At 38.7% G+C, this 12,196-nt stretch overlaps 1 protein-coding gene across 1 annotated transcript in view; it reads right to left on the bottom strand.

Moving 5' to 3' along the window:
- Positions 1–1,152: 1,152 nt before the first annotated feature.
- Positions 1,153–12,196, bottom strand: part of LOC103518088 (nucleosome assembly protein 1-like 1) — a 15,887-nt gene continuing 4,843 nt past the window's right edge. Inside the window, exons 4-9 of the mRNA XM_026829976.1 lie at positions 7,148–7,290; positions 5,829–6,017; positions 4,865–5,084; positions 4,603–4,740; positions 2,337–2,525; positions 1,153–1,507 (exon numbers count right to left, since the gene is read on the bottom strand). Coding sequence (XP_026685777.1) covers positions 1,299–1,507; positions 2,337–2,525; positions 4,603–4,740; positions 4,865–5,084; positions 5,829–6,017; positions 7,148–7,290 — 1,088 coding nt within the window. The 3' untranslated portion in view covers positions 1,153–1,298. The remainder of the gene's footprint in view (positions 1,508–2,336; positions 2,526–4,602; positions 4,741–4,864; positions 5,085–5,828; positions 6,018–7,147; positions 7,291–12,196) is intronic.

The following is a 12,196-nucleotide window of genomic DNA, read 5'->3' as shown; positions in this document are numbered from 1 at the left end:
GTGAAATGAAAGAATGCATTTTACGTCATTCATATAGGTACACCTACATCCACCAGTTTACTTTTGGATTCGCTCTTAGTTAAAGAAGGACTCGTCAATTTTCGAACCACAGCGGTAGTGTGCCATCCATTTTTGTGAAGAACGTGTAATTCGTGAGAATTCGTCAACCCGAGTTCTCTGTAGAACGCCAGCCCAGTTAGCTTGGTTGGTAGCGCGCCTGCCTTGCAAGCGCTAGGTCGCGGGTTCGATTCCCGCCTGATGCGGAATTTATCCTAAACAGATAAGGTTCGTTCTGGGAATGGCTGGCTTTTTCCTATCCTGTCTTCCTTCTCTCTTCGATTTCGGGACGATAATACCTTAGCAGTCAAACCTCTTCGAAAGAGAGAGAAAAAAAAAATCGCTGTAGAACCCAGCATTTACCTGGAGATATAGTAGAGATCACAAGCCCAAAAATCCATATTAGGCTAGTAGCCTAATGATCAAGGATCAATTCCTTTGCATTAGTAATCAACATTAGGAATATTGGGATGTGCTCTAGGTGGACAGGCTGCGTCCAGACATAATAGATGAGTAAGCCACTTCTCTACCGCATCACCCGGCTTGTATCGTATGGACTCGTCCAGAGTAATCTGAAATCAAACACATAGTCTTATACTTAATATGCTTTTTTAAGCCTTAATACCTTAATAAGTTAGCTTAAAGAAAGCTTAAAGAAAAGAAAAAAGTTTCAGTGTGTTCGAGTGTACTTGTGTAAAAGGCTTATGTCATACTCACCTACTGAACCCAAGTTCTTTCTTATAGCACCACAACACAGATGGTCTCGCTGACACTGATGCTTTGGATAACATGTGATGTAAGATGACCACCTGAAAAATTAAAGATGGACATTGAATTAACAGCAAGACGACAACCTCAGTGATACTTACATGTTCAATGGGTGTAGTATATCGGATGCTTTGGATAACATGTGATGTAAGATGACCACCTGAAAAATTAAAGATGGACATTGAATTAACAGCAAGACAACAACCTCAGTGATTCTTACATGTTCAATGGGTGTATACCCAGATAGCACATTGAATGCTCCAGTTCCCCCTGTAGTCAAGCAATGTTACATCTCATTAGTATCTGGATGGACAATACCATTTCTTCGCTTGTCACTCTCTATTGCCTTCTTCCGCTACTCTTTTCTCATATAATTATACACTCCTTTGTCACCTCTTCATGTCTCTTTTAGTTGACTCCCTCATAGGTATATCTTCTTATAGGTCTCCCTAGGTTAGTTTCCTCCCCTCCCCTCACTGCTGTTTGCAGTCCTGCTGCTGGCCTTGCTGGGCGCCCTTGAGTGCCGACCCCTTCCCCTTGCCCCGCTTGGCATGGTGGGGGGGAGGGTGAGTATCTTCATCTTCGTCGCTCTCACTTGCCTCCTCCTCGTCCTCGTCTTCCTCATCGTCTTCCTCTTCCTCCTCCAGTTCTTCCTCTTCCAAATCATCGTCCATCGCTTCTCCTGTGGACGGGAACAGAAACGATATTAGTCATAAGGTCACGACATTTTACAAGGGGAAATGCTGGCAGTTTTTTTTTTTTTTTTTTTCCTGAATCATGGACTGTTTAAAGTCATGACGTGATTTTAGGCCCAAATATTGCTTGGTTATGTCCATTAGCTTCGCCCGTGTTTAATTGTTTATGAACAAAAATCTCGGTCTCAAGTCAAGACTGAAGTCAATATCAGTCACCCTAAGCCGTATTTTATTATGAGACTTTTTCTTGAGTCATTATACGAAATTTCTGTTTGGACTGGCAGCGGGTGTGGTGGCATAATTACTTCCAAACTAGTCCAAAGAGAAATTTTGTACGATGACTAAAAAAAAAGTCATATAGTAAAATACGGTTCTAGTTAGCATGGATGGTAGCGTGGCTGCACCCACTTAATTGAGGCAAGGATAACCATAAGGGTGCCACCCTAGTTAGTTTGGAAGTTCGAAGGTAGCGAGTCGGCTTTGTAAGCGCTAGGTCGCGGGTTTGATTCCCACCTAGGGCGAACTTTATAAGGTTCGTTCACCGAACGGCTGGCTTTCCATCCTTTTCTCTCCGACTTCGGGACGAGAAAACCAAAGTAGTTACAGTTCTCTCCTTTTAAAATAATAAATATTAATAGACGGGTTTGATTCCCACCTAGGGCGAACTTTATAAGATTCGTTCACGGAACGGCTGGCTTTCCATCCTTTTCTCTTCGACTTCGGGACGAGAAAACCAAAGTAGTTACAACCAAAGTAGTTACAGAAAACCAAAGTAGTTACAGTTCTTAAAATAATAATATTAATAGGCAAACTAACCTGTGAAGTAGAGAACAGCGCGAGGAATGACACGTTCCCGAATGTAGTGTCCGATCTCGAAGTCACTCGACAGCAGGGCTTGCGTCTCTTCGTCAATTTCCGCGTTTGGATCTTCGGGTACAGTCGGAGGATTGAAGAAGTTGAAGAACGAGTCGTTCGGCTCCGTTTTGTTCACGATTCTGATTTGACCTTGAGAGGGAACAAAAGGAGACAATATGTTAAAGTGGTTTAAATATACATACTAAAGGATAGTCAGCTCCCATGGAGTACTTTCAGATTTGGATTTTTCACAACTTTTTACGTAGGAATCGACCTTTTATTCATAATTTTTACCCAACTGCAACTGCTCCATTATAATAATCGATTCACTGACAATTATTTAGGATTCTATTGTCCAATTCATTTCCAATAGGAGATTTGCCTCACCAGTATCTTGTTCACAAGTTCACAGCCATTCAAAATGAAAATTTTAGTGGTCTTTTTTGTACAAAATTAATTTTTATCCTCATCTTTGGCCTTTGGTTTGAAATTTTCGTGTGTGAAAATTTCGCAAAATAATGTTGATAACTCTGGACGCAGCTTTGTGACCGGAAAAATCTGAAAACATTCAACTTGGCAACATGGCAAAGTAGCCGTACTTTTTTGGCAGTAAAAAATTTGCACATCAGTAAATCAGCAGTCAGCAGTACCCAATAGTAAACAACACGGAACGAAAGGGTGAAAAATAATTTTTCCGGTTATCTCTTCAAATTTTCCATTTTCTTTCCAATTTTTTTCCTTTCTAGAAAAAATCGAGTTTTTTATACCTATTTTTTATAAAAATTAATTTATTACCTCTTTCTTTTATTCGTGGAAAAGTGCAATGAAATGAAAATTACCTGGTAAAAAACACACTGGTCCATACTATGCTACAGCCTTGAAGTCTACATTGGAGAAGAAAAAAATACCTATCCATCTTTTCTTTCATACCTATTATCAGTATGTTTGATAATATTTTAAAATATAATCTCAAGAAGATAAATTAGATAATAAATAATAGTACAAGTATTCCTACTAGAGATATTATAAGCTGTGCCAAATATTTTTTAAAAAGTACCAATACCCATTCATTCAAAGTCTAATCCCCAGTCACTTCTCCCATGGAGTAGTGATCACTGCGCTCGCCTTCCACGCGGAAGACCCGGGTTCGATTCCCAGCGGGGTTAAAAAATTTGCATCATGCAAATGATTGATTTCGTGACTGGCTCTTGTGGGGCCCACTCAGTCTCGTGAGGAAAATGAGTAGCTATGTATAATATAAATGTGCATAGCGACCAGTCCCAGCATGGTAGGTAACTTGAAGTCTACATTGGAGAAGAAAAAAATACCTATCCATCTTTTCTTTCATACCTATTATCAGTATGTTTGATAATATTTTAAAATAATCTCAAGAAGATAAATTAGATAATAAATAATAGTACAAGTATTCCTACTAGAGATATTATAAGCTGTGCCAAATTTTTTTAAAAAAGTACCAATACCCAAATACCCATTCATTCAAAGTCTAATCCCCAGTCACTTCCTATAATTTTTATGTGTTTTGTTTGAATACTTTTTGTGAAGTTAAAAGTGTCAAGTGATAAAAATGAATTATTTTCAATCAACTAGGTTATCGATAGGTTTATTTTTGATATTAATTTATGTGTGTAATGGTAGTGTTAAAGAAGATGCTACAGTGCCTGTGATAATCCAATCTAAAGTTAGCACACCTCAAGATGTACCATTGAAGAGCAATCTTGATAGGAAATATTCAAATTCAAGGATAGAGACTAGTACAACCCTAGCACCTCCAGAATCAAGTAAGTTATTGATTAGAATAGAATAGAATGGAATGATGCTGCAGTGAGCACCAAAGTTGTGATATAATCTTCTTCTTCCCAGCCTTTTCCTACTTAAATAAGGTCGGCGTTTCTTGTCAGTCTTTTCCAGGCAGGAATATTGAGTACCTCATGCCCAGTTGAATTATTTCTCATTCAAGTCTTTGTGATATAATCTTCTTCCCAGCCTTTTCCTACTTAAATAAGGTCGGCGTTTCTTGTCAGTCTCTTCCAGGCAGGAATATTGTGTACCTGATGTCCAGTTGAATTTTTTCTCATTCAAGTCTTGATTCACACAATCTTTACCTTTTCTTCATCCTCCCTTGCCCTTTTCTCCCCCTCACTTACATGATATCATGAAATGGCATTTATTTAATACCAGATTAATACTAGCTATTTATATTATTTACCTTTTGATTTATGCTTCTGCTTCTTCTTGACAGTTTTGACGGTCACATTTTGATCCTTGTACCAGTCGATCTTGCAGCCGACACACTTGTAGATCTCGGGGCCCTCAAAACTGAACGGGTCATTCTCATCGTTCAAGTCTTGATTCACACAATCTTTCCACCTTTTCTTCATCCTCTCTTGCCCTTTTCTCCCCCTCACTTACATGATATTATGAAATGACATTTATTTAATACCAGATTAATAATAGCTATTTATATTATTTACCTTTTGATTTATGCTTCTGCTTCTTCTTGACAGTTTTGACGGTCACGTTTTGATCCTTGTACCAGTCAATCTTGCAGCCAACACACTTGTAGATCTCGGGGCCCTCAAAACTGAACGGGTCATTCTCATCAGGTTCACATTTCATGATGTACTCCTTGGTGAGGAGAGTGTTGGAGAAGTAGGGGTTCTTTGAGAAGTGAAACTCGAGGACGAAGCCCTGGAGGGAAAAAATCAATTTATTAACTGAATGAAGGAAATTAGTCCGCCTAATTAGTTTGGAAGGTAGAGCTACTGCCTTGAATGTGTTAATGATGTACTCCTTGGTGAGGAGAGTGTTGGAGAAGTAGGGGTTCTTTGAGAAGTGAAACTCGAGGACGAAGCCCTGGAGGGAAAAAAATCAATTTATTGACTGAACGAAGGAAATTAGCCCGCCTAATTAGTTTGGAAGGTAGAGCTACTGCCTTGAAAGTGCTGGGTTGCAGGTTAGATTCCCATCTGGGGGGAACTTCATCCTACACAGAGAAGGTTTGTTCTTGAAAAGGCTGGCTGTCTCTTTGATTTTAAGATGACAAGTTATCTGTTATTACAATTCCCTCTATCAAACCTCCTCTTCCTCAAAGAAAAGGAAATAAATAAATAATGACAAAAAAAACTACAAAAAACAAACAAACAAAAAATCAAGTTTAAAGTTTCCTTTGTACCTACTCTTAACACAAGGAATATTTATTCATTTCATTTTAGACCTGATAATCATCAATGCCCCAATTTTTGGGTCTTTGTCTAGGTCTGTTTCTTGAGTGACTTTTACATTCCGCAAGTCTTGCTCTTAACAAGGAATATTTACTCATTTCATTTTAGACCTGGTAATCATCAATGACCCAATTTTTGGGTCTTTGTCTAGGTCCGTTTCTTAAGTGACTATTACATTCCGCAAGTCTTACCACTGAAATAAATAACTTACCATAGGATCTTTCTCCAGGATGATTACTCGGACATCGAGCAGATGTTTGAGGATAGGTTCATCGTACACTTGCACCATATCACTCAGCATGCTTACATTGTGAAATACGGTGAGCCAGAACCCAGGAATGCCTGGTTTGTCTTCACTGAAAACACAATGGCAATAGAACAAAACATTATGTACAGATAACTTACAAATAGATAATGAGAGGTGAAACTCAAGTCTGAAATGGAAAATTACCAAGAACCCTAATCACATATAAAATAATATCACTCAGCATGCTTACATTGTGAAATACGGTGAGCCAGAACCCAGGAATGCCTGGTTTGTCTTCACTGAAAACACAATGGCAATAAAACAAAACATTATGTAAGTACAGATAACTTACAAATATATAACGAGAGGTGAAACTCAAGTCTGAAATGGAAAATAATTACCAAGAACCCTAATCACATGTAAAATAGGGTAAGCTATTAATTATTCATTTAATCAAACAATGCCTAGAAATTAAATTTTCACCTAAAAATTCCATGTTTTATTTCCAGCTCATCTAGTAAATGTAAAAATAAATAAATAAATATAAAAATCAGGCAATCAGATAACTTAATTCGAGAGTTAAACTTAAACGGAGTTTAAACTAACTTTGTGGTACCGGCCATAAGAGCCTCTCCTATTTGTCCTTTTCCTTCATAACGCACTTCACATGCTCTAGTTTTTGTATTGACAACACTTCACATAGAGAGTATAGAGACCTAGGCTTTACTGTAATCTTCCACCTTAGTTTAGAACACGGATACATGGATATTCCTACCTTGGAGTAAGGTCACTGTGTCTGACCTCCTCATTTGTTAACTTACCTGCGATGTAACTCAGACTAATGTGTGTACGAGCAACTTGTGTTTTAAATTGGTACAGACTTGGACTTATGTATCTTGGATTTTTACTTTCTATTACCCTTATTTAATTTACTACGCGCACAGGACTGCTTCCCTGAGGGTGGCAGTGGTGAAGAAAAGTACCTACCTAGTGAGTGAGAAAACCATTGTGGCAGAAACACCCTTAAGGCCCATTCTCACTTGTGAGTTTCATCCGATTTTTTTCCTTCCGAATGTCCTGTAGGCAATGTAATTTAAACGAGAGTGTCCCCACTACAACAGGCCTTTACAGAGAAGAACATTCTTTCTTGACTTTTATTCCACCATTCTTTCTTGACTTTTTCCAACATTCTCTCTTGATATTTTCCGGGATTTTCTCTGTAATGGAAAATCTTCAAATTCAATCTCATAGCTCACTTCGTTTAACCACAGGTTAGGACTTACCTCATCCGATTCGGACAGTTCAATGACCCCGTTGGCGTCATCGTCCAGCTGTCTGTGTAGGGTTCTGATGGCTTCCAGGCCAAGTCTGTCATGCGAGGCCATGGATAGACAGGCCAGGTCGTCATGACAGCTTTCGCCCGACACTGAAACCAAACATAAAAAGTAAATAAGTACATATTTTTTTTCTCTCTCTCCAAGAGAGAACTCTAAAAAGAGAAGTAGCTATCCCTGTTTCCCTGCTTAGTGTAAAACAAATTGTTCATTTAAGATAAGACAAAGAATAAGATATGACAATAGAAACACCTCTACCTAGAGATTCAATTGTTGTGTTGAGCTGAGCAGCTGAGGTTTATTATTGTTATTGTGCTAGGTACTCATATCAAGCCCTTGTCTCAATATTTACTTTGTATTCAGATAGGAAACTACACATACCTACTATTCCAGTGTGGTCCTAAACCCTATTGTGCTAAAGTAAATTTTATTATTCGGTCCTTATTTTTGTGGTCTGTGGTCCAATCACATTCTTATTGACTCTTCTCACTTCCTCACTCCTTAATGCTGTACAGGGTATTTAAAAGTCAAGGTACCCATCTTAAAGGGGAAATTTAGTGAGTTGAAATAAGACTTTTTCTCTCTCTGCTGTTACTCTAAAATACAGGGGGGTTTCCTTATTTTTGTGGTCTGTGGTCCAATCACATTCTTATTGACTCTTCTCACTTCCTCACTCCTTAATGCTGTACAGGGTATTTAAAACTCAAGGTACCCACCTTAAAGGGGAAATTTAGTGAGTTGAAATAAGACTTTTTCTCTCTCTCTCTGCTGTTACTTTAAAATACAGGGGGCATTAACTTGAAGAAAAAAGTAATAAAGAAATGAGGTGACACTGTATATGTCACAGAACAATTAACCCTATTAGGTATGTGTCCCACCATCACTTAACCCCTTGGTTATGATATTATTGATCACACATTGTTTTGCGTATACTCGAAATGATCTAATTTGTTTCTGAACATCTAGAAAATTCTGAACATCGACAGTAAGAACATTTGAATTGTAATCTATTCATGAAACTTTGTTAGTTTGGTTCTTCAAATGAAGAGGTAAAGGGGAATACTCGCACTCTTTCCCTCTTGAATGGGCAAAGCAATCATTTCAACACCAAGTACCTAATCAAAGCAAAACACTTTGCCAGCCTAGTTAAGTAAGTTGTTTCAACTGGAGGTAGATACAGGTACTATTAGCAATGGTTTTAGATGAGACTCAAGTAAGTTGTTTCAACTGGAGGTAGGTACAGGTACCAGTACACCTTAGATGACAGTGACGTAGTCTATACAGGGTGGCCATAAATGTCATCCCATCTCTACAACAAGACCTAATAGCAGCCAATGAAACCGCAATCAAGACTGCAACACACTGGCGCAATATTTGACGTTGACATTGGTTTTTCCGGACACGGAAAGTAAGTAAGTCTACATAAATGCCATCCCATCTCTACAACAAGACCTAATAGCAGTCAATGAAACCGCAATCAAGACTGCAACACACTGGCGCAATATTTGACGTTGACAGCATTGGTTTTTCCGGAAACAGAAAGTAAGCAAGTCTTCTACTAAAGGCTCTTTCCCATTTGTCGTTAGTTTCAACAGCTTTTTTTTTCGAATGTCCTGTAGGCAATGTAAGTTAAATGAGAGTGTTCCGCACTACAGACGAGACGACACGTTTTTTTTCCGAACGACACAAAATGTCCTGTAGGCAATGTAAATGCAGAGAATGTTTCCACTACGGACGACACGATTTTTTTCCGAACGACATATCGGGATCGAAAGCTTCTAACGTAATATTATGACTTACAATAGCTCCAGGTGATGTACTTTCTGTATTTGCTTTTGTAGAAGTAGCAGTTGCTTGATTCTTCAGAATAGCTTGTAAGGCTTCCCCTTGAATCTTCAACTGTTTTAGAATCGCAGCAGTTTCTTCTGATGAACTCATTGTGAATGAAAATTGTACAAAAGTGGCACGTAAACTTTGCTTTATCCTCGTCGCCAAAAAGTATTGTGTATTTTATTGAATGAAGAAGAACTCATATGTAAAGTGAAGAATAAATGTAAGATCGAAGATGTATTATTGGAAAAATTACGACAATGAAAAAGCTCAGGGAAGAGAGGAAGGCAGGGAAAAACTATCTATTGAGATGTTGCCTTAGCAACCAGAATACAGAGTGGACTGGTGATTGTAAATACTGGGTGGATACACAACACGTAGTCTATACAGGGTGGCCATAAATGCCACCCCGTCTCTACAACGAGACCTAATAGCAGCCAATGAAACCGCAATCAAGACTGCAACACACTGGCGCAATATTTGACATTGGTTTTTCCGGACACGGAAAGTAAAGTAAGTCTACTACTAAAGGCTCTTTCCCATTTGTCGTTAGTTTCAACAGCTTTTTTTTTGAATATCCTGTAGGCAATGTAAGTTAAATAAGAGTGTTCCCATTACAGGCGAGACGACACGTTTTTTTTCCGAACGACACAAAATGTCCTGTAGGCAATGCAATGTAAATGCAGAGAATGTTTCCACTACGGACGACACGATTTTTTTCCGAACGACAAGTGGAAACGGGCTCTTAGGTGGTAGAGGCTGTATCAGGCATTAACCTCGCCTAGTGGTTACCTTCCACTCAAGAGTCCATTATCGCCGAGTGTACAAGTGGAAACGGGCTCTTAGGTGGTAGAGGCTGTATCAGGCATTAACCTCGCCTAGTGGTTACCTTCCACTCAAGAGTCCATTATCACCGATAGGGCCGATTAGAAAAGCTAATGCTACGTATTGCCGCGTCAATCGCAGACAAGACAAGTATCGCCCTATGAGTATGTGTCCCTTATCAACGCAGAGACTTTTTTTATTCGTCTATGTCAGTGGTTTCCAACTGGTAACTCTGGTTACTCTGGTGCTCTTCGCGAAAGTTAAAAAAAAATGAAAAATAAATAGACAAACAAACAAAGGAACCTATCTGTAATTTAGTTTATTTTGTCATAAATACTCTCAAAAGCCTATTATGTTCAACAAGTAGTCAAGATTTTGCTCGTTTTGGGTCCGATCTTGGGTCTTTGGGGGTCCCTCTGTCATTGAAATTATATGAAATTAAAAAGTAATCCGGTGCCCAAGTTGAGAAAAGCTGGTATACTTCTATGTCTTTGTTATCATGGGTTTTCGACTTGGACACTCCACTAACTCTCAATAAAAAAATCCTCTTATCATTGTGAACTATTTTTCCAATTGAATTCTGATATTGATAAGTGATTCAGTAAAGAATAAGCTATCGCACAGTTGCCAATCTAACCCTAGTCTGAATTAACACTTTGAGTGCCCAAGAAAAAAAAAGAAGAAGAACTAGTGTAGTTGTAGTTTCAGACTTTTAGACTGTCAGTCAAGTCATTCATACATGATTGATGAAGCACTGACAAGTTCAGGGCCCCCCAAATGGCTTCAATTTGGACTCATTTTCCCGTTACCTGCCTCGGTCACCTCGGTGGTGTAGTGGTCAAGACGCTCGCCTGGTAAACAGGAGGGCGTGGGTTCAATCCCATAGCTCTGTATCTCTGTAAGATTCTTTTAAATTTGTATCATTTTGAAGCTCAACCAGCTCCTCCTGGATGTCTTCTGGCACATCTTCAACGGAAAACCGAAAATTTACAGGAGTAGGAAAAAAATATATATATTGAACGGCTTCGCGGACCACCTGAAACCTGCCGGCGGACCACCAGTTGGGAACCACTGTTTTAGATCGTAGGATAATGTTCATCCCGGGCGAAAATCGAACCCGCGACCTAGCGCTTCCAAGATAACTAGGCTGTCGACTACCAGCTTTCTTTGTTGTTAGAACAATACAGAAAGGTGGCGATTACAGTATTCATTGTGAAATATCATTCACAATAATGATAGCAATTAGCAAATCAGAATAAATCAATTGGAAACATCAATTAAAAGATTGCCTACAATAGTAAGTAGATATACATAAAACATAAGTAATTATAATAATCGATTCACTGACAATTATTTAGGATTCTATTGTCCAATTCATTTTCAATAGGAGATTTGGCTCACCAGTATCTTGTTCACAAGTTCACAGCCATTCACAGGATTGGGGTGTGAAAATAGACTCGTTTAGACCAAGAAAGGTTGTACGAACTGTATGTATGTCTTAATGTCCGATTGTTTCACTAAATTCAAGTTTAGCTCTCAAAGGCCGTTCTCCAGTGTTTAGCTCTTATAGGAAGTTAGTTTTGCTTATTAAATTTTGCGTTAAAAAAAGAAGAAATTGTATTTCGCTGAACCATTATAATGGTCAGAATTACTACCAGAGTTTGAACTTGGTTTAGTTGTTAGGTAGGTGGCGCACCTGCCCTGTCACAGATTCGATTCTCGCCCGGGGCGAACTTCATTCTAACGAAGGCTCCGTCACATTATTGGAAACTCCAGAGTTGGAGATGGGTAAAACCCCTTTGGATTTGAACTGTGACAGTTCTGTGAGTGTGAGCGTGCCAGACGCTCTGGTAGACAAACCCGCGGATAACGGGTCCTTATTTGACACAACTGATTCCTTTGGTTATTTGACTTATTTATACTTTATATTTCTCAGATTTTGCCTATTATTTGCTATTGTATTTCCAGGTGGAAGGCGATATAGGAACAGGAAGAAGTCAGTGAGGTCTGATTGGATTAATTGTAAAATGTTCATGTCTATGTTTAAAATTTTCAGCTCCCCCAAGAAGTTAATCAATGTTAATGTAAAGCGCGGCAAGATATTAAGGTTCGATGCTAGAGTTGGTTCTGTTTATCCCTATTTGACACGTTATGCATCTCAAGCAATACCTTGCCAAGCTATTTTCCTGTTTTCTTGTCTAATGAAACATTTAACTGAGCACTTTTGTTCTACAGGTTTCAAGTGGGTTAATAATCCCGGAGTTTTCTTGTGGCCAATATTCAGATTTCAAATTTCTATTGATTGTAAATATTTTAGCTTTGGTGCTCACTCAACTTTTTGTA

This window comes from Diaphorina citri, unplaced genomic scaffold, assembly GCF_000475195.1.
Source record: "Diaphorina citri unplaced genomic scaffold, Diaci psyllid genome assembly version 1.1 scaffold2070, whole genome shotgun sequence".
NCBI classification, from domain to species: domain Eukaryota; kingdom Metazoa; phylum Arthropoda; class Insecta; order Hemiptera; family Psyllidae; genus Diaphorina; species Diaphorina citri.
The sequence above is the reverse complement of the archived record's forward strand: the minus strand, read 5'-3'. Positions and strand labels throughout refer to the sequence as shown.